Source organism: Marmota monax, unplaced genomic scaffold, assembly GCF_021218885.2.
Source record: "Marmota monax isolate L192 unplaced genomic scaffold, Marmota_monax_Labrador192_F-V1.1 WCK01_AAM20220418_F8-fsc00075, whole genome shotgun sequence".
Taxonomy (NCBI): domain Eukaryota; kingdom Metazoa; phylum Chordata; class Mammalia; order Rodentia; family Sciuridae; genus Marmota; species Marmota monax.
Genome location: NW_026694772.1, coordinates 2,391,538 through 2,415,451, shown reverse-complemented (window position 1 = coordinate 2,415,451; position 23,914 = coordinate 2,391,538). Strand labels below are relative to the sequence as shown.

Sequence of the window (23,914 nt, the reverse complement as noted above, 5' to 3'; positions counted from 1 at the left end):
AACAAAGAGAAAGAAAGATTTTATAAAGGGTGTAGGTATCATCACCCTGATTTTCTTGCTATTTGGGAAATCATTGCCCATTTCTTGGTGAAGACAACACAGAAGCTGCACTGAAGGTGAACACAACAGGGTTTAATTTCCCCCAGTTTCCAGAAAGAAGTAAAGCCTTGTTAATGAAGCATCACACATTGTTAGTATCAGCTTGCTTAATACTGGAGCAGGCTACTGGTGTCATTTACATGAAAAATATCGAGCACTGCATTCATCTTCCCAATGGAACTATCATATAGCAAAAAGATTCTGTGGATAAACACAAGATTCCTATTGTAACAGTAATCATTTCATGATGAGGTAACACTTTTTCCACCTTACTATATTTACAACTATTTGTACTATTTTTTATGATCAAACCACCCCTACCATAACTATCACCACCCTCATGAGTACCGTTGCCACCATCATCATCATCATCATCACCATAACCACAATACCATCACCATTAACATCACAGCCACCATCACCACCATATGAAATCTTCATTTCCAGGCTATGTCAGGCTGTGAAGGGTAGAGATAGTATTGCGGAGGTGGCTGATTCCTCTCTGCTTTTACTTGGGTTGAAAAATAAACTCTTGAATTGACCTTTGTGTATACTATCAACATTTGAATTAGGAAACTTCAGAGTAAAAATTGCCTCTCATCCCAAATCACTCTAGAGCCTAATTATAATATGACCCACATTCTAGCATGCACAAGGCCCTGGGTTCAATCTCTAGCACCAGAAAAATATAATAATATGACCCACATGTATTGCATGGATTTGGGTACCTGTGTATCCATCTTTGATATCCTCCTAAATGAGGGTTAACTATCAGAATAACCTTTTAATAATAATGTGGCATGACCTAGCATTAATGCCCCAGAATGGAACATAAGAACAGCATGTTCTTGGATGCTTTGTAGCAAAATTTAGATCTAGACTATGATGTTCTGAGACATTCACACTTTATGGCTTTCCTTTTCATTTATGTCCCATATTTTTATTGGGCTAATTTTAATTCTTAGACACTGGTAAATCATCCTGCTCAAAGTACTGCCTTTGGAATGGAAAAGCTTTCCTAGGCTATGACTACCTTGTCATGGATCAACTTTACAGATTCCCAGAATAATTGTTAAAATCCCAATAAAAATTAAAGATAGTCTAGAGCAAGTATTCTGTCCTAATTATTTATTCCCAGAGACATGTCTTTTTTTTTTTTTTTTTTTAAATACGAGGGGATCAAAAGAGGATTCACGGGCAGGCACTTAAAACCACAATGGCACCAGATCAATTTAGGACTTATTAAAAGTTTAATGCGATTCAAGCATTTGTGTTACAGTGACCAAGTTTGTAAATCTCTTTGAGCTTTATTAGTGCAAAAAGTTTTGGCGAGAGCTAACTACATTCTTTTTTAAAATCACTTTGGATTTTGGCTGAGACTACAAATATAAAAATTTTTAACAAAGCCTATGTACTGTTCAAAAAAGTGGTCAACAGTTTGGCAGTCCTCTATGAAGAACTGAAATTGTCTTTTGACTTCTTATTCTTTTAAAAATATTTATTTATTAGTTGTAGTTGGACACAATACCTTTATTTTATTTATTTTTATGTGGTGCTAAGGATTGAACCCAGGCTTCACATGTGCTAGGCGAGTGCTCTACCGCTGAGCCACAACGCACCCCCACCACCCAGTCTTTGACTTCTTTATGCTATAAAAACCACAGCAAGATGCAGTGGATCCTTTGTTGCTCCTTACTGCTCAGAGTACAAATAGATAATGATGCCACCAGCCAGGAGGGCTTCTCTGTTTTGTTTTGGTACTGGGGATTGAACCCAGTGTTTCTCTAGAACTGAGCTATATCCCCCTGCCCTTTTTATTTTATTTTGAGACAGGGTCTTACTAAGTTGTCCTGGCTAGGATCCAACTTGGGGTTCTCCTGCCTCAGCCTCCAGAGTAGCTGGGATTAACAGGCATGCACCACCATGCCTGGCCCTGTATCTATTTTTGAGTGCACAGCAATCCTGGGAAATCTGCACAATCATTCATGCATAATTGAAAAGGATGAACTGCAAATTTTGAATTGCTAGCAATCTTCACAGCTATTAACAAAGCCAGTGAAAAAAAATCCAAGATCCTAACAACATGATATCTGAATATAATTCAAACTATTTCTTATGTCCCACATCTAACTATAGGATAGTTCACCTAATAGCTAGAAATGTATTATAAAACATAAATAAAAAAGGGAAGAACTTGGTTTTTCCTGCTTGCTATGGATAATAAAAGTGCCTTTTTAAAACATGTGCTAAGGGATATGGACTAAAGTTCAAAAAATATTAAAATAAGTGAATGCATCTGTAAATTATATAGCCACATGGTGCTTCTATTCTTTAAAATGTGTTCAGTTACCACCTGGAAGGAAAATTCTTGAGTTTCTTAAGAGGCATAAATTCTAGGGGTATCTGCTATTGAAAACTTTGCCAGGGAAAACAGGTTCATTATTCTTAATACACAACATACATTCCCACAAAAATGTTAGAAGGTCTTTCACCTGTTTAGACTGTTAAATGTTAAAAAATGGCCTTCTGGCCATCCTTATATTATAAAAACAAAGAGTTTTTAGAGTCACCTCACCATATCTGTTATCCCTTTAGTTACTGCATTTATAAATACCTGTTTCACCAAAATAATGATTCCAATTTTTTCATGAAGGTTTCCATAAGATCCAGAAAAAAAAAATACAAATTCTGTTTTGGACAAAATATTGCCCCAAAGAATCAAACCTCAATCCACTGGAGGATTCAAACCATACTGTGACATGAATACATAAAACCGATTTGTATCCTGGTTCTACTATCCGTGTGGGTAAGGCACAGCATTAGTGCGGTCATCAATTTTACCTGACAGATTTTTCTAAAGTCAAAATTAAAATCTCATTCCTATAAACACAAGAGGCACTGAAAAGCAGCCAGGATTCAGGTGTTTGCAATCAGCTTCAGGCACAAGTTGACACCAAAATATGTCTATAGAAAGTATTAATTTAATCCATTCTTAAGCAAGGATTATTGAACACAAAGGCACCATGCGTTGAACATTAGGGCAGTTTTATGTTTTTCCAAGTTGGCACTAACTGCAACACATTTAGTCTCACAAGCCGCCACTGCCTAAGGGAGTTGTTTTCCACAGTGATTGGAATTGAGACTTTCTGGCAAACATCCAAGACCTCAATAGCAATCTGGCACTCTATTTTTTTTTAAATACAATTCCCAAATAAATGGTTAGCATTCAGTTGGCCCAAGCAAAGCCAGAATACTGCAGTGAAATTTGCTTATCTTTTCTTCTCTATAGTTTAATCTCTGGGAAAATATCTGGTCTACTGTGCATTTAGGGTATTGTCATAGCATTAAAAAAGTGATTATTGTTTTGATTCTCTGGCTTCTGGAAACTTATCTATAGTACGCCTTAGGTAGTCATCTCCAAGTGCCTCTGTGACTTCAATTGTGTGTGCTGGCCTTTTAAAAAAGTTGTTCATCAAAAAAAAAAAAAACTCATTCAGGGGGTCAAAACTGTGGCACAATTTTTCACAAAAAGTTAAAATAAATTTTAAGGGGCACTTACCATAAGAACGAAACCAAGAAGTGTCACATATGAAGTACATGAGGCAGGAGCAGTCAATGCTTCACTGACTCAGGTTTCCTTAATTTTTTCTCCCAGCCTACCACTCCCTCCCTAAGACCCCATTGCATGAAGCCCTGGAAGGGAGCACTGGTGTAGACACACTGAGGATCATGGGATTCATTACACTTGCACAGCATGGTATTGGCAGAATTTCCAATATGACTTCTTACGTTTAAATGAAACAGTGGACTTCAGTCCATCCCATTGCTAACAATCCAGAATCTTCTCATATAGGAACTCTCCACCCATTCAATCTGTCACCCAGAACAGTGCATACCACTGACATCCCACCAGTGAGTTTTCCTTCTCCCCTCTTTCACATTAAATTCTTGTCAAGGACAATCTTGTTTCATTTGGGCTGTCACTCAACACTGTCATCCAATAGCCACTTGATTAGGTTATTCAATGTTCAGACAATATTCCAGGTAGAACAGGAGTAAGAAGCAGTTTTTTCACTGTAAAATCCCTAAACCACATTCAGTGATAGTGCTGTATGCTGCTACTTTCAACCCCTAGTGAGACATTAAAAGAAATTCAAGACTCCAACTTTCAATTTTTTTTTGGAACCTAATTGGTTATTATTTTCTCCTGGCTCCAAATGCCAAATGAAAAAGAACATCTTCTAAAGGGCAAGTGAAGATGACATAAGCATTTCAATGCTATTTTCTGAGGTGGCAGTATAGCATAAGAGTTAGGAGTATGGCTCTGGAGCCAAGTTGCCTGGACTTTAATCCTGGCTCTGTCACCTTGGACACACTGCTTACCCTCTCAGGAACTGAATTTCCTTATCTGTAAAATGGGGTTAAGAAGTGTATCTACTTCATAGATCTGTCATTAAGATTATTTGAGGGAAAAAATAGCAGGGGCTTAGAACAGTGCCTGGCACACAGTATGTGCTTAAAAAAAATATTAGCTAAAATGGGAAAGAGTGTAGGAACCAGGAAAAAAGAAAACAAAACCAAAATGACATCATCCCAGAAGACTAAAATCCAAGGGCACTGGCAGAAAATGCTAAGGTCCTGGAAGTGGAAGGAAGCTTTATGACTCATCAATTATGTTCAAGGCTAAATTTATTTTGAAGACTTTGTGTTGCAAATGGCAACAGATGATGAACTGCAGGATTACATCCTAGGGACCACAGAGGATTGACACTTTAAAGAGATTTCTGCTCCCCCAACCCCCATCCTGTCGTCATGGTGATGACCACAGCAATGAATGTTTGAGGAATGTTCCTCATGAGCTGCAAGTGGAGAGGTGACTACCATCCTTACATTATGACACAATGTGCAATACACACATGCGCGTGCACACACACATTTCTTACACAAAGGCCAAACATAGAAAGCAGGATGAGACAGACAGAAGCCATGGCTGTGAGCCTGAATCTCACTAACCTCTCTCATTGGTTTTCCAGGGGTATTTCTTCCTTTAATAATAGAGAGAGGAAGAGGCAGAGATATCAGAAAGGGAAAAAAAAACATGCATAAATATACAGTTTCATACCAATTTGCTTCTTTTACCAAACAAATGTTGAGATGACAATTCATTTATTCCCTTCTGGAGGAAAAAAAAAACAACAAACAAACGGAAAAACCCAAAAGACACATCTAGTCGAATAACCTTTACATACACTTAAAAATCAGTGTAAACAGAAAACATGATTCAGGAGACATCATTTATAGAATCCACAGAGTTCACGCATTAAACTGGATGAAAACTGGCATGGAATAGAAATTTGACAAATTGAGCATTGTTTTCAAGGGCAACTGTAGAATCTTAAGCTTAATATTCAATAATCTCAGAATCTCTTCACTTTGGACTTGACAATCAACACACTGAAACATAAAAAGTAATTGGCTGTTGTGTGCCAAAACTTTGCACCCCAAATGCAAAGGAGAATCCCATATAGAGGCTGAACTCTATACTCCTGGGATAATTTATTCTATCTGGTAGAAACTGAGTATATTGATGATTGGACTGGGGACATTTGAGAAGATAGCAAGAAAAGATGAAGGGAAGAAGTAAATCTCACTAATGGGCAGGCCACAGAGCCAGATCCAAGAATGAGCCTTCAGCCTCCTCAAATTTCAATAAATATCAGAACATTGAGAGTCAATGGCTAAAGACACACTTGGCTTGCTTTACAGAATCCTATATCTATATGCATTTAATCTATTTTTGAATGAGAAAGTATTTTTCATAGTTGGATGGAAATTAGGAACCTCCGACCATACTTAATATCTCTTGGGCATGAAGTTTCCTTTTATCTCCAGGTCTTCAAAAGTGAAATACTGGGTTTCAAGCTATTTGGCTTTGGCCATGGGACATTTCCTAATAGTCTTAAATGGAATTCCAGCATTTATAACAGATAAAAGTGGAGTTGTTAGAGAGCCTGTCCAACATTTCCTTTTCCCTCAACCCATCATGCTTAGTGGCTCCAAGACTAAAACTCCCTGAAATAACTTCAGAGACTGAAAAAGTATGGAGTTACAAAAGAAATCTTTCTTAACTCAAAGTTCCAAACTTCTAGCATATATTAAAAGTTTTTCTAGGTATGACTTTTTCCTTCCTTCCCTGCCTCCCTTCCTTCTTCCCTCCTTCTTTTCTTTCTTCTGAATTTTCCTGAGAGTTAGAGATTGCTTAAGGACCATGAAAGGATGTTCTTGATGCTCCCCAAGCGTGACAACAGAGAAAAAAAATTTCCTGGCTCCTCAGCAGGAGTGTTATCAATGGCAGATCCATAATATGTCATAGGAAAAGGGAGAATATCATTAAGCTCCATGTGAATTACTCGCCCTTTCTTTTGAATACCTTTTTGGTTTTTCTTTCTTTTTAAATCTTTATACTTTCAGGTATACTGTCTGGTAACAGAATTCTCTTTCCCTATAAAACTATAGATTCCTTGAGGGTAGGTTCCCATGTTTCTCACCCACATTTTATCCTTAAACCCTAGCCATTATTCATATTTGATAACTGCACTGAATTTGTAAGGTAGTAGTGAGATCAAGGCCAAAAGTCTTTTCTGTGTTCTAAGCAATTTGGCCTTGGAGTACTATTCTTTAGCTTGAATGCCAAGAGTTTGTAACTTGTTCTGGCTTGTCACTTTGTTCTATTTTTAAAACTTCAGAACTTTTAGGGAGGACAGTATTGTTAGAAAATGATGTGATTTCATTTCAGAATGATCACAGTTCCTAGAATGATCAACTTTATGTATCTTTATTAATTTGACACCAAGTCATATTCAGAAGTTAGTATCAACTGCTTGCAGCTGGATAGTCTGCAGAAAATGCTATTTGGGTGGTTCTAGGTAGGTACTTCTTCAGAAGCCATGCTTCAGAGCCCATGTAAACCCTAATCTTATTCCAAATCCTCCCTCTTCATTCAGGTCCCTATGTGCTCATTAACAGTATAAAAAGAAGTTCCTCTTTTGTAAAAAATAAAATAAACTGTTAAAAGCAAATAATGGCTGGGTGCAGTGGCACATGTCTATAATCCCAGTGACTTCAGAGGCTGAGGCAAGAGGATCTCAAGTTCAAGGCTAACCTTAGCAATTTAGTGACACCCTGTCTTAAAAAAAAAAAAGCCAAAAGGGCTGAGGATGTAGTTCAATGATTGACTACTCCTGGGTTCAATCTCCAATACAAAATCAAACCAAAACCATAAAAAACAAACAAACAAACAAACAAAAAACAAATAATGTTTTCTATTGTACTGGGAACAGTTCTACACTGACAAAATAGAACCTACTTGGTTGCAACATTTTAAAGAGTTCTTGATCAATACACACACACACACACACACACAAGTACCAGATAAATGTTTGATTTCATAAGTACAGTCTTTGAAAATGAATTTCCTTACACCTTTAGTTCAAGTGTCCATCTGGCAATGTGGTATATTATCAGGAAATGAATCAAGAGAAAAGGGAAGTGTGTTGGGACAGCACTGGCTCTAAATAAAGGGCTTGGTCAGGTCTGGAGAAGTTTAGTTTCCTGAGGCAGTATGAACTTGAGATTATTGATTGTAATTTACCAGTTCAGAGACAAAAGTGGAGGATGCTATTGTTTTTGACTATCTTTAATCTTAGTTCACTATTTTTAAAAGGTAGGGGAAATTTTGTCCATTTTTAGGGCTTCTGTTTCATTTACAAGTCAAAGATGATTCAAATAGCTACCCATGCTTTCAATACTGAATATGCAAGTTCTTTGGTGAACATGGATATAAATATATAAATCAATTCAATAGCACAGGTTGTTGAGCTGAAACTTAGTTAGCACTGAAGTCCATGGCTGTATTCATGTAATAAGCCAGAATGAACACAAAATAGTGTAAGGCAGAGATTGGTAAGATTTCTCCATGCAGGGCCTGATAATAAGTATTTCAGGGTTTACAAGCCACACAATTTCCGTAGCAACAGTTCAAGCTTGTCACAACCACTCTGCCCTTGCAGTGAGAAAACAGTCACCAATAGCATGTAAATTAATGGATATGGCTGTGTTTCAATAAAACTTTATTTCTAACAACAGGCAGTAGGCCAGATTTGGCCCATGAGCTAATCCCTGGTGTAAAGGATAGCTGCTCACAACTTTTGTGGAACTAGATTAGAAACAATAGTGCCCCAAAGGGGGTACATCCATCTGCCTTTGTTCTTTATGTTGCTCTTCCATTTTAAAAAAAAGTGAGCTGGGCACCATGGCACATGCCTATAATCCTAGCAGCTCAGGAAGCTGAGGCAAGAGAAAGAGGATCTCAAGTTCAAAGCCAGCTTCAGCAAAAGTGAGGTGCTAAGCAACTCAGTGAGACTCAATCTCTAAAAACAAAATACAAAATAGGGCTGGGGATGTGGTTCAGTGGTCAAGTGCCCCTGAGTTCAATCCTTAGTATAAACAAAACAAAATAAAACAACAACAAAACCCCACCAAACAAAACAAACAAACTATGAAATGATGTGAATTTTAAAAGATGGCAGGTTTTAAAAAGCTGTTGTATTGGGTAATTTAGGAACCTTTGACAGAATGTATGTGAGCATATTTGAGAAGGGATAGTATAAAAGAGACAGGATGGTACAAGCTTTGGGAGACATATTATGTGGCACAGGTCAGTAGGCCAGAGACTACACACACAACAGAAATCCTCACAAAGCACTGCTCACTGCTTTCTTGATTGTCTTATTGTAGTAAGAGCTTATATTGGATTCTATTATTCATTAATCTCTATGAATGGAAGCTTATTTTGGAGAGACTAATATCATACCACCAAGAAAGCATTTCTTTCATTAAGCACGTACTATACATATTAAAATACATCTGTAGACTGCTAACTGATCACTGACTTACGGACAAATTGCTTAAAGCATTTATTTTAAAATCATACTTATTGTTCATTCATGTAGTATTCCTATAGAATAATGGGGGATATTTGGAAAATGTCTTAGAGTAGATAAGTAAACAATAATTTTCATTACATTGGAATTCAACTTGTACATATACTCAGACACAGGGATGGATTACAGATAGATAAATGGACAAATTAGATAGAAACTGGCTAATGTTCAGTGTTTAAATATATACCGAGCCACTGAAATCTTCCAAATGGTTGTGAACTAACTGTATCTAGATAGAAAAGATATAATCACAAAGCTAAATGTGCATACGTTCACACATTCAACACAATGCAGTTTATTTTGCCTCTTATACAGGAATAATGTTGGCCTTCAGTTTATCACTAAATGGAGAAGCATGCAACCCTTTATTAATTTGGATAACTGTTTAGCAAGGCCATGGAGATAAGATTAGAAGCCTAATTTAACTTGTGGAATTGGCCATGAATAAGGAACTTAATTTCTTTGAGCTTCTAGATACTCTTTGTGAAAATGAAAACTAAAGATTGGTTGATACCTTAAGGTCCAACTCTTAAGTCAAAACTTGGCAAGAGCTAACAACAACAACAACAAATTGTAAATTTAAAGTACACAACAACCCACCTATTCACGTGCTTTATATAATTATGAAAAATGTATTTTTTTTAAAAAAATGATTTTCCTCTGTGGGCAATTAACTAGCAGGGTTAAATAAACCATGAGGTGGTATTTAATAGCACATTTCCACTACATGTCAGACCTCTGGCTCTGACATCTGTTTTGAGTTACTCAAACAGCTGTCTGAAACAGCTGTAGCAACCATGAACTTATTATTATTATTGTTTGTAACACAACAACAGGAACATGGATGGAAGAGTCAGAATAAAACTACAACGTCCTCTAAGACATAAACAGATCTTGGAAGCAACTTCCATGGTAAAAATATTTATTTACTTTTTTTAAAAAAAGATATTCACCTAGACAAAGAAAACTGAGATCAGTTAGATAAGACTTTTTTTAATCATCTGGATCAGAAAATCAATACAGTGGGTTGTAATCAGCATTTTATTTTTCAGTAAATAAAACAGAGCCAGTGCATAGGCTTGTGTCTATAATCTCAGTTACTTGGGAGGCTAAGGCAGGAGGACTGCAAGTTCCAGGTCAGCCTGGGCAACTTGAGAGAGAAGTAGGAGGAGACCCTGTCTCAAAATGGAAATAAAAAGGAAGTCTGGGGACACAGCTCAGTGGCAGAGCACCCTTGGGTTTAATCTTCAGTACTGCAAAAAAAAAATAAATAAAAAGAAAAGAAGGAAGGAAGGACGGACGGACAGAAGCAGCATGCATTTATGTAGTATAGAAGTACTGTTTCAAACATTTGTTTCTGATCTTTGTATGTATATGTGACTATATACATACATGTATAGTGTATGTAAAATGCTTCTCTTATATAGATAATGATCAATTCAGGTCAATGACTACCATTTTGAATATAAAAACGCTTAGATGACCTTCCATGGATATTCTATTTCTGAGAGTCTGTAATCCTGAGATGTTGAGATTCTCAAGAACTTCTGCTTAATATCAATCTAATATACCTAACAACTGGTAAGATGTTCTTTTTTAACCCAACTGTTCCTGTCTCTTTCTCTTTCTCAATAAAAAAAAAATGCTTTTAGTCATAAATAAAAGATCCAAGAGACACTTTTTTTTGGTACTGGGAATTAAACCCAGGGGTGCTTAACCACTAAGCCACATCCCCAGTCCTTTTTATTTTTTATTTTGAGGCAGGGTCTCATTAAGTTGCTTAGGGCTTCACTGAAGCTGGCCTTGAACTTGTGATCTTCCTGCCTCAAACTCTCAAGTCTCTGGGATTATAAACATGTGCCACTGTGCCTCCAAGAGGCACTTTTTAGTCTATTTTTATAACAATGAAACTTTTTATCCATCTGAATTTGAGGAGGAAAAGGCCTAATAACAATGCCCCATTTAGCAAGAATCATGGAAAAACAAAACAAAACCCAAGGTCACAGTATCAAGAAGACCAGCCTAGCTCCGCTAACACATTAGCCACTGTTTTATTATATATATTTTTGTCTATTTTTAAGAATATGAAGTAATTTTATCATGCCACTGGGGTATGATTAAATAGAAACTTAGTCAATGGAACTGGTGTAAGGATAAGGCCTCCTTATCCTGTATTTGAAAACTGCAGAACTTGGGGGGATGGTATTGTTCCATAAGCAATAATTTAGCAACACTATCCAGGCAGCCTGAATAGTTTCCCAAGATGCCATACAAGTAAATCAATATCACACAAGTAACTACAACAACATCAGCAATGTTAACTGCAAATACCATATCAGACGAGGTAAATTTCTAGTCTTTTAGGAGACTTATTCTACACCCAATCTAGTTTCAAGGACTCTAAAAAGGAGACTCAGGGATATGCTGCAAAAGATTTTACCTTAAAGCTAATTAGGGTGGAGCAGAGGCATGGGTACAAAAAAGAAGGCAAGGCTACCTCTGGGGAAGGAAAGCCAGCAGTCTTGCTGTTGCCTCTTTCCTGAAATATGCTTGTTGTTTAGATGTGGGAGAAATGCCCAGGGCACCAACAGAGCAGCTACCTACATCCCATACAGCAGGTAAACAAGCTTCCAGTTCAAGGGGCTGGGATAAGATGTGTATCTAGGACCTTCAAAGGAAAGCATGGGGGTGATGAAATGTGTACAACCTTGAAGAAGAAACTTCTGCTTCAGGTTAACTCCTTCCTTCCTAATTCACTATCAGGTACTTTATTTATGTAGTATAGAAGCTACTGTTTCTGATCTTTGTATGTATATGTGATTATATACATATATGTGTACTGTATGTAAAATGCTTCTCTTATATAGATAATAGTCAAATCAGGGATTTACTCATGCCAAATAAATTTCTATTACAGTTATCATATAATTGCTTTGTGATCTGAACTTCTTTGTAATTCTCTGTCCCCAAGGGACCGTAAGTTCCTTGAAGGCAAGGAACTTGTCATTTCTTCTTTGATTCCCTAGTACTTTCTCTGATCCTAGTAGGCACTAGTAAAAGCTGACAGGATAAAATAATGAGAATAAAGGTGAAAGCGTTTGATTTCTGCCAATCCAGTATATGGTCTTCTCCTTATAAATAGTGAAGAGCAGAAAGAAGAGATATGTAAGCTATTCAGGATGGGGATGCAGGTGGCAGGTGGGGGGTGTAGAGGTGAGTGGAAGACAGATAAGATTCTTATCTGTTAAAATCAACACATCAGTGGTGCTTAGCAGTGAAAAGATGGCTGGTGCAGACATTTAAAGTTAGCTTCCCCTGACGGTTCCTTAGCAACGCTCCGCTAGAACATTATTGCTTTTAGCTTGCACTGCATAACGTTCACTTGCACATCAAATAGCTAGGAAATGGCCATTGTTAACTGACACTGAACAAAAAGATAGGAAAAACATACTACTCAAAACACCCTCCTCATTGCCCTTATGGAGAGGAACAAATAGCCCAGATTTTCTGCCGCCCTTCCCTCCCAGGCTGCCCATTAGGGGTGACAATCATTGGTCACAAAGCCTGGTGTTTTCCTCTTTATACTTCCCCAGGCTTTCCTTCTATTTGATCACAGGTGACTGCTACCATTCTTTTTATTTGTGGAAGGGAGGTGGATCAGTGACTTTTATGTTGGGGCAATATACCAAAATAAATGCCCCCAGAAACTAACAATGGCAGCAAAATATCTCTTTGGGTGAAGGGAGACATCTAAAGCTCAGACTGGAGGGAAGATTCTGTGGGTGAAAATGCTGCTTGTGCATAAGAAGCAAAATATACAGGTCAAAGTGATGAAAAGAAAGGAAATATTAATATTTTTCTTTATAAAGCTTATACTCCAACTATGGATTAGCAAACTAATCTATAAAGACTCATTATCTTTTACTTAAATGATGGGGTATGATACAATTTTTAAATATAAAAGGGCATCAGCGGGTGAGTCAGAATCCCTAGCACCACCACTTGTTAGGCATGTCCTAGGCCTCACTGTACCACATAGCAGCTACATGTTCATTCATCTCCTCATTTGGAAAAGTCACACAATAATTACTCTTAAGTAAAAGATACCTCCTAACTAACTCTTCAGACCAATATGTGAAGCAAATAAAATATTTGACACAGTAGAATTCCTATTTCTAGAAACACCTCAATGACGTAGGTGATTGAATTCCAAATAAGCGAAACCAGAAATTCATAGTAAAATAACATCTTCCCACCATGGACCCAAATTGGCATTCTGTAGGCACATGTTGGCTTTCAGGTGGATAATGCATATACATCAGTAGGGTACAGAAGAGAGTGCCATCATTCCAGTTTATGTGAGTCCCATTTAGGTATTGGAGCTTACCTCTTGAACTAGGGAAGGAGTTGTTGAGTTGCTCCATCACTTCCTCTAACCCTGTGCTTGTGTCCTGGGGAGGACTGAGAAGATCTTCCTCACCTTAATGAAAGAAAAAAACAAAACAAAACAAAAGGATGAATTATATGTTAGCAAAACATAGAGGTTCCAGAGAAAGGGGCCATGATTACTTTTTAAAGCCATTATAGTAAGGCATGGTGGTACACACCTGTAATCCCAGTGATTGGGGAGGCTGAGGCAGGAGGATGGTAAGGTAAAGTGCCCCCTGGATTAGATGCCCAGTACATACCTCCCCCATATATATATACACATATATACATATATACATATATATGTGTGTGTGTGTGTGTGTGTGTGTAAAATTCCCTTTACTTGCTCATGAAGAACATTAACAAAAAAATCCTCCAGCTTAATAATTAGAGGACATGGGATGGGGTTGTGGCTCAGCAGTAGAGTGCTCACCTAGCACATGCAGGGTGCTGGGTTCAATCCTCAGCACCACATAAAAATAAAATAAAGGTATTGTGTCCAACTACAACTAAAACAAAATATAAAAAAATAATAATTAGGGGTTAATTCTTTAAAGTGAAGAATTCTACATAGTTATTTGTGTCACTATTCTTGGAGAAGAAAACAAAGTTTAAAAGATTGTATATCCAGTGAAAAATAAAAAGGGATAGGGATGTGGCTCAGTCATTAAACATCCCTGAGTTCAATCCCTGTTACCAAGGGGTGGATGGAGAAGTTAAGTTGACAAATCTTCTTTTGTTATGAAACATTAACAAATGTGAACCTCTTCCCTAACTGGTACTGGGAATTGAACCCCCAGGGGCCCTCCACCACTAAGCAGCATCCCAAGCCCATTTTATTTTTTATTTTGAGACAGGGTCTCTCTATATCAAGAAGGCTGTTCTGGAGCTTGCAATACTCCTGCCCTAGCCTCTGGACTTGCCAGGATTACAAGCATGTGCCATTGCACCCAGATGAACTTTTTTTGGAATGAAACAATTATTACAAAATTGTAGTGTATCTCTTCAACACAAAAGAAATGTTTCATTCTGTGTTTACTTTATGAAGGTAAGAAAAAAGTGAAGACACTGAGGTATTTTTTTCATGCTTCACTTTGACATTTAACTAAAATTACAAACAAAACTCAAATACCTTTAAGGCCTAATGTAATAGAAATAAAAGTTGCACGTGACCTGCATAGATAATGAAACATTAGTATTCTAAGGATAGTAGACGTAGAGTGTAATGGGGAATTTTGTTCCTTTCCTCCTTGTTACTTGGGACTACATTATCAAAATGATGTTTGATCATTTTATAGAGAGAAATTTTCTTTCTCAGTTTTGAGATTTGCTTATGTGTGTAGAGTGCTGATGTGTAAGTAAAGGAATTCTTGAGGAATGGACGGCTTTCTCAGAGAATGAGAATCTCCTTATAGACTTTGTACATCAGAGTCTCTATTGTTCATTCATATGTCAAATAAATACCCCTCAAAGAACATTTTGCAGTAAGGGGGAAATTTCTTAGGTGTAAATCAAGTTCATTTTGAATTTTGAAGGTTCTCTGAAACTAATTTTCCATAATAGTCAATCTTCCAATAATTAAAATAACATCTTTTCAAGCTCTACTTGTTCAACACATTGTTACTTCCATCTAAAACAAGACCTTGTTTCAGCAAGTCAGCAATAATGACCATGCTTAAGGGAAACCTCAGGTTCACATCTCACTTATAAATGACAGGGGAGCCAGCGAATAAATGATTTACATATTCTTGCATTTCCTTTAGTCTATACCACTTGGATTTTCAATGATAATTGTAATACTGAAGTTATTCTTACATTTTCATCTTTTTTGGGTGAGGGGAGTACTGGAGATTGAAGCCAGGCATGAGTTACCACTAAGTTACATCCCCAAACTTTTTGAGACAGGGTCTCCCTAAATTGCTGAGGCTGGCCTTAAATTTGGGATCCTCCTTCTTCAGCCTCCTGAGTGGCTGGGATTACAAGCATGTGCCACTACCACACCCAGCTTATCCTTGCTTTTAAAGCACCAGCTAAAAGAATCACTGCTAATGCTAACCATTAAGACAAAAATCATATCTTAGTTGGATCTGGGGCTTTATATCATTATTAGAATGGAGAGTTAAGATTTGGGATAATAAAAAGCCTCTGTGTATCTCATGGTAACAGACCACAGGAAACCTCTTTGAAATAACAAAGACTGAAAAGGAGTGCTGAAGGATTAAGGTCACAAAATAGAAAAGGAAGACTCTTTCTCTATACATGCGCACGTGTGCGCGCACACACACACACACATACACACACAATCTTTAAAGAAAGAAAGAAATGACAGAAGGTATTTTTCATTTCTCTTTTCTTGTAGTCTTAAATGCCCATTATCTGGTGAAGATGGAATGAATGAAATACTACCATGTGGAACAGGATCCTGACAACTGCAGGGCTGATTATATCTCTTTGTTCCATTAGTGATGCAGATTTTTGCTGAATTGGGAAATATGAGGGATTTTTAATGGTGGCAAGTCCACCTCTGTGACAGTATGTCTTATAGAATAAATCAGAACCTACAGAGACACTCATGAACATCGATGTTAATATTTCTGACAGTTTAATTACACCATACTGGAGCTCGAGGAACTCAATAGTAGTGTGTTAAGATTCAGATTCAGTTCAATGATGTGATTGGCATTCCTGTCCCTGAATTATTTCAAGGATCAAATTATAAAGTATAAGTTGAATGATGTCAGCCAAGTTCAACTTTACAGAAAAACTATCATCTGTGAGTCTCAAATAGGAGTGCCCAAGTACAAATGTAAAATTAGCTTGTTTTAATGGAAAACTCTCATGGCAGTGATAATTAAACTTTTTTTAGTGCTGAAGATTGAACCCAGAGGCTTTGTGCATGCCAAGCACACATTCTACCACTCAATTACACCCCTAACCCCCATTCAAACATATTTGAGTATCTAATACATCCTAAATATCACATAAACAAGTGAAGTATCATCTTATTTTCTTCTTTTCTCAATATGCTCCAGATTTCTCAAGATGACTTTATCTTTTTAATTGAAATCAGATACATCTCCTGCATGGATGAGTAGAGGTGAATCAACTGAAAAATGCTTAATGGCTAATATTTTCAGTATTAGATTATATAGGAGAAGTTAAAACTTTTAAGTGGAACCTGAATTCAAAGTAATATCATTGTACTCTAATATACTGGGTCAGTTTTTTTAAATGTTTTACATAAAACCCATAAAAATTAACAATAAGATTTTCATTAAAAAATTGACCAAAACTAACTATATTCCAGGCACAGTTCTAGACGCATGAGTTATAGAAAAAACAACCAAAAAGCCTTGTCTCAATGAATCTCACATTCTTATAGAGGTATCCATGCTGAACAAATAAACGAGTAAATTGTTTATGTATGTTGGGTGGTGGTAAATATTCTTTTTTTAAAATTATTTTTTAGTTGTTGATGGACATTTTAAAAAAATTTATTTATATGTGGTACTGAGAATCAAACCCAGTGCCTCACACATGCTAGGCAAGTGCTCTGCCACTGAGCCACAACCCCAGCCCAGGTGATAAACATTCTTGAGGAGAGGGTTAGCAAAGGACAATGAGGACAAGTCTTAAGAAAGGGAAGCCTTGGAAACTCTCATTGATAAATTGCACTTGAGCAAAACCTTTAAGGACTTGAGGGTGTGAGCCATGTAGGAATATAAAGGGAAACTGTAACAGACAGATTAAATAGCAAATGCAAAGGTCCCAAGAGGAGAGTGTGATTGACTTGCTCAAAACACAGCAAGAAGAAAGACAGTGCAGACAAGAATGAGAAAGTTTGGGAGGAGCAGACTTTCCTGGCCCAAGAATTTGGATTTGCTCATGTATGGGACAGTCCTAAATCCAACCCATGACCTAGGGTCAAGTGCAGCTGTGCTCTTAGAAAATTTCAGTCAACTAACAGAGATATTTCTTTTTTTGTGGTGCTGGGGATTGAACCCAGGGCCTTGTGCATGCAAAGCAAGCACTCTACCAACTGAGCTATATCCCCAGCCCCAACTAACAGAGATGTGAATGAGAAAATGCAACTTAAGAATTTTGTTGCAGGGCATGGCAGTGCACTCCTGTAATCCTAGCCTATAATCCCAGCAGCTCGAGAGGAGGGGCAGGAGGATCACGAGGGCAAAGTGAGCCTTAGCAATTTAGGGAGATCTTGTCTGAAAAATAAAAATACAAAAAAAGGTTTGAGGATGTGGCTCAGTGGTTAAGCACCCGTGGGTTCAATTGCTGGTACCAAAAAAAGAAAGAATTTTGTAGTTACTTATAAAACATGGCAAAAGCCAACAGAAGGTTCCCAAACATATAAAAATGCCAAGATTTGAGGAGACAGAAATGCTAATTACTCTGATTCGATCATTACACATTGTATATTGTATTGACTTAAAATGCTGTACCCCCGAAATAAGTACAAATACTGTATGTCAATGAAAAATAAAAATATGACAGTTGATATACTGTTTGAAGACATCAAACTAATAAGATACCAATATCTGTGGGTTGTTTGATTATATGCTATGCAAAATGACAGGCAATCCCAAAATGTTTCTGATCCTAATAACCATACCTGTGACAACAAGCCCTCACTCACCCCACCAAAAAAAAAGAAAAAACCTTTTCATTTATTCAATAAGAAAATACATACTGAATCACTAATGTGCCCACTAGGAATCTGGTCAGTCCTTATCCATACTTTACTGATTCATTGCCTGCTCAAATAGCATACTGCTAGTGGTTGAGGGATTTTAGTTAATAGCAGTTCCTTTACATTAACACTTCAACTTGATTCAACTCCAAATTGATTCCCACAAACACATGTAAAAAATTTTTTTGATTCCTAGCAATATAATCTTGGCTTGTCTGAAGTTAGTCAGAGAAATGACAGAAACATTTCAAAAATGAATGTTTCAAAATAAAGAAAGATAGAGTCAAATTCAAATATTACCTTGATACACCATAATGTGTTCATTTCCTTTCATCACCAATGAAGTTAAGAAAAAAAAAACAGTGGGATGACTCAATTTAATCTAAGAAAATAGAAACAGAATGGCTGATCATGGCAAGATATGCTTTAAAAATATTCTTTTTTAAATTTTAAATTGTATTTGCACACAATACCTTTATTTTATTTATTTATTATCATGTGGTGCTGAGGATTGAACCCAGTGCCTCACATGTGCCAGGCAAGCGCTCTACCACTGAGCCACTACCCCAGCCCCATGGCAAGATATTTTTTAAGTCTTCTGAAACACACTGTGGTTTCAGACTTTTCTTGAAGAAATGGTATTTTATAGGACTCATTCACTTTTCCTCAATTCCAAAGCTGATCATGGTTCCACTTGCTTACAAAACAATTTTAGGCAGAACCTATGTAGTCTATGCAGAAAAGATTTTGCTCACATCTAAGCAGATTATTCTCTTTTAAAAAAGGAACTGCGAATAAGAAAATTACTTTCTTTTATAAAGAGGCTGTGTGTGAGCAAATATGCCCACTATGATTTTTCTTTGGATTTTAACCAATTTCCAACTTGATGTGTTATTTACTAATGTCTTCTTGCCTTTCTTTACTTTTTCCACAAGAAAAATTACAATGATTTATCCAATACTCTATATTTGCCTTCAGTTAACTATTTTATGTCATCATTTAGAATAGATGCTTTCAATTTTACACATAAATACTGTGCATAATATTTTAAATAAAATTATGGTATACTGTGATTATGCTGACAATAATTGGTCAGTTTTAATCTGTGGTAAGAAATATGGAAATTAGTAGCTAAACTTCTTAAATATATTGTTCCAGATGTACACAAGAATGTATTGTGCTTGATTTCTAAAACATTAATTCAGCAAGCACTTTACTGCAGGTTTGTTGCATAAAAGATGCTCAGTTAGGAAAAAAAAATAAGCAATTCTTACATCCTGTCCTTAAGGGGCTTACATTCTACATAGTTAGGGGGAAGAAATAAATACTAATAACTGTTATTAACACAGGGTAAATGATAAGATATAATACATAATAAAACCATACAGTGTGGGCTGGGGTCATGGCTCAGACCCACGTGCGAAGCACTGGGTTCAATCCTTAGAACCACATAAAAATAAAAAAAATAAAGGTATTGTGTCTATCTACGACTAAAACAAAACAAACCCATACAGTACATGATTAAGTTCTAAAGGAAGATCCACTTCATGAAAAGAAAAAAATGGTATAATTCAGGTTAAGAAAGCATGTGCAGCCAGGTGTGTTGGCACATGCCTATAGACCAATGACTCAGGCACATGACTCAGGAGGCTGAGGCAGGAGGATTGCAAGTTCAAGACCAGCCTCTGCAACTTAGTAAAGCCCTAAGAAACACAGTGAGACTTTGTCTCTAAATAAAAAAAAAAAAAAAAAGGGTTGGGATTTTGGCTTAGTGATAAAGTGCCTCTGGGTTTATTCAATCACCAGAATCCCCCCTGAAAAAAGAAAAAGAAAAAATTGTGCTCAATGCTAAAGATAATGTTAAAGAGTTTGGACTTCATTTTGAAAGTATATAGAAGCCATAAAATGCTAAAGGAAGAAAATAATATAATATAATCTGACTAGTAGGGAAGTAACTAGAACCATCTGGAAGGCTTGGAAATGTGAAGATGCAGAAGTCAAAGGAACCGATCAGGAAAGTATTTATATCATCTGTTCAGGTAGTTCACAATGAGGGCTAAATTTGGACAGATGAATTGAAGGATTTTGTTCTTTTGATAAGAAACATAACAGACTGACCTTGGCAATTGGATTGATGGTGAAACATGGCTAAGGAAGGCAGGTACAGGAAGAAAGTATAGAAAAATAACAATCTTTTTATAGTTTGGAAAGTTGGAAGTTTTGGGGGAGAGTACCAAGGATTGAACCTGGGGGCATTTAACCACTGAGTCATATGTCCATCCCTTTTTATTTTTTTATTGAGACAGTCTCACTATGTTGCTTAGGGCCTAATGAGGGCCTCAACGTTGTTGAGGATGGCCTCGAACTTGTGATCCTCCTGCTTCAACCTCCTGAGGGGATGGGATTATAGGTGTGCACCACTGTGCCTGTCAGAAAAGAAGTTCCAATTACAATTTCAGATTGGGTAATATTTTTATCCAGAAGATGCTCAGGAGAGAGGACCGGGCTAGAAATTTGGATGTAGGGTTATCAAGGAATGAAAAGAGAGCCCAGGAAGAAGAGTGAGGGGGACAGAGAGAGAATATTGAGGAAAGCCTTGATGTGATGAACAGAGGATTAGACAATGCTTACACAGTAATTCTGCATCAAATATTTAATCATGCCTATAATCCTAGCAGCTCAGGAAGCTGAGGCAGGAGGATGGCAAGTTCAAAGACAGCCACAGCAACTTAGCAAGGCCCCATTCTAAATAAAAAAAAAAGGCTGAGGATGTGGCTCCGTGGTTAAGTGTCCCTGGGTTCAATCCCTGGTACCTCCCAAAAAATGCTAGGGAATAATGACACATTTTCAAATAGACAAAAAATAAAATGCAAAATATTTTACAAAGAATAATCTTGTAGTGGGTGAGAAGTCACTAGAGATAAGGACTTGTTAGAAGTCATAGACTCTGGGGTGCAGAACTCAGGAAAGTTAAAACAAGCCTTGTGTATGGTTTGGATCTAGGAATGTCTCCTCAAAACTCATGTGTTAGGCAATGTGACAATGTTCAGAGGTGAAAAGATTGGATTTTTGAGAGCTGTGACCTCATCAGCAGAGTAAACCATTTCATGGATTAATGATTTGAACAGACTACTGGATGGTAACTATAGGCTGGTGAGGTGTGGCTGAAGGAAGTAGGTCACTGGAGGTGTGTCCTTGGGGACATAACTTGTCCCAATTTCCTGGCTGCCATGAGCTGGGCAGCTTTCCCCCGCCATGCCCTTCCACAGTCATGTTTCTGCCTTGGGGTTGGTCAACTATGGACTGAACCTCTGAAACCATGCATCCAACTAAACTTTTCCTTCTCTAAAATTTTTTCTTGTAAGGTATTCTGGTCATAGCAATGGAAAGTTGGCTAACCTACTTTGTTAATTTCTATTTCTTTGTTTCTTCCAATAGAGTGTGCACTTCATTAACATACTGTCCCAGTAAAAGCTATATAGAACACATAGGGTACACAGAGATTTATTGGTGATAAGCATTTCATGGTTTGAGGAAGTACAGTTGTCCCTTGTCCCTCATAATTTTGGAGGATTCATTCCAGAATCCTTGCAGTTACCAACAAATCCATGATGCTCACATCTTTTATATATAAAATGGCATAGTATTTGCATATAACCTACATACCTCCTTTTGTATAATCTAAATCAACTTCAGATCACTTATAATATCTAAGATAATGTAAGTGCTATGTAAACAGTTATTATATTATATGTTTAGGGAACAATGACAGGAAAAAGTTTGTACATGTTCAGTACAGGTGAATTCCAACCCCCACACTTTCTAACTATGGTTGATTAAATCCGTGTATGCAGAACCTACTGGGTAGGGAGGGCTGACTGCTCCAACTCTTTAGACAGATCACCTGGTATGACTTCTTCCATATTTCAGTTAAAAGAAAATGATTGGGGTTGTATATATAAAGAATGCCATTTTCTATCTAGAATATGGCTCAGCAGATCCCAGCCTTATCACATCTCAAACCTTCAAATAATGAGGACACACATTGCATTTATTTAAACACCTGCAAGCCTCTTTCAAAATGATAATCCTTTTCCCTTTCTAAAACAAACTTGCTTATGCAGTTCAGAAAAAAGAAAAAGAAAAAGCACCTTTGAATTCAGTCTTTTCTTTCAAAGAACAAACTTTAACAACATAGCCAATCCATCTTATCATTGGCAAGTTATCTCTTAGCTTAACATAGCCACTGGAATATAGCACTTCTGTCCCTGTATTCAATTCTGCCACAATCTTATTTCCACAAATCATCAGGAACACGGCCTGATGTGTACTTTCATTTGGGTGCTTTAACAGGAATGCTGCCTTTTCATCAGTGTTGACAACCTAAATAATTAATGCTTCTAAGCACCCAGGGCTCTGAATCTCACTGCTAAAATATGTGACTTAATTTCACATGCTTTACTTACTTCAAAAAAAAAAAAAAAAAAAAAAGGAAAATCCTGAAGTAGGAAATAACAACAGAGGCACTAAAGCTCAGTTGTTTTCAGAATTTATAGACTTTTCAAAGGCATGCAATATTTTTTCATGCACTGTGCTATCATTTATAGTCCCAACAGTCCATTAGCTGTATTCAGATCTCATGTGGAGAAAGAGAATCCGACACAGAGACTGCCCTAAATCACTGAGGTGTAGTAAAGTCAGGAAAACAACCTCAAATATATTCTCTTCCTTCTCCAAACAACTGAAATGTGGCTATCTTATAACATTTTGACTTCTCCAGAGGAGAACGTGCATCTCCTTACGGCTCCAGATTCTTGAACATCACCCACTTCAATCACCCACTCTCCTCCTTCAGAAATGCTCAACGCTTAGCACTCTCATCCACTCTCCTTGACATCTTTCCCATCATCACCATAAGGGTCTCACCACCCTGCTGATGAGCCCCACAACTCTGGCCTTATAAACCACACCCTTAAACCCTCAATGATCTTCATAAACCTTCAGCAGCTTACTGGGAAGCTACATCCTAAAAAGTAGAAATCGCTTGAAATCATTTTACTTCCATGATGTCCAATTTCAAATTTTCTTGACCAAGGTCTCCCAATGTTTCACCATAAATTTCATGCATATCTTTGACTTTTCCTTTCTGTCCTATCAATTTAGGCATTTTCCTTCTCTTTAGAAGGAAAGATTCTCCTTTGGAAGATCTCAAGTCTGAACACACCATCATACCATAGGTGAAAGAGCTTTAGGTGTGAGGAGGAATCAAGGAGTCACAGGTCTCTTCTGTGAGGTAATACTTATTTGTGGGAGGTGGGGAGGGGATGTTTTTTGAGATGCTGGGCTCAATTAATTAATCCTCCCACTCCAGTCTTCCCAATAGTTGGGAATACAGATGAACACCATTATGCCTGGCTCTGTGAAGTATTATTTGGAGTCAAATATAACTAGTTTAGGACCCAGGGAAAAGGAAGCTAGAACGTGACACTGACTCATGCTCACTTGACCTTAAGAGAGAAGGAGAAATGAAGACAATCAGTCAAATATTCGTGGTGTTCATAAAATACTACTGTTAACCTAGCACAGCAGGAAAAAAACAATGAGCATCTGGCTAACAACCCCGGTCACAGCCATTTATTACCACTGTAACGTGCCTTGCTCATTTTGACCTTCATTTATT

General features: G+C 37.2%; 1 protein-coding gene across 14 annotated transcripts in view; it reads right to left on the bottom strand.

The window, feature by feature from the left end:
- The window catches only part of Dmd (dystrophin), a 2,205,817-nt gene that overhangs the window by 2,586 nt on the left and 2,179,317 nt on the right, over positions 1-23,914 (bottom strand). For 10 of the 14 annotated variants that reach the window (XM_058572890.1, XM_046425263.2, XM_046425265.2 and 7 more), the window contains one exon: positions 13,489-13,581. In XM_058572890.1, the coding sequence (XP_058428873.1) occupies positions 13,489-13,581 (93 nt within the window). Of the gene's footprint in view, positions 1-5,112; positions 5,145-13,488; positions 13,582-23,914 lie in introns of all 14 variants that reach the window. The other 4 variants (XM_058572893.1, XM_046425266.2, XM_046425273.2 and 1 more) reach the window with 1 other exon arrangement.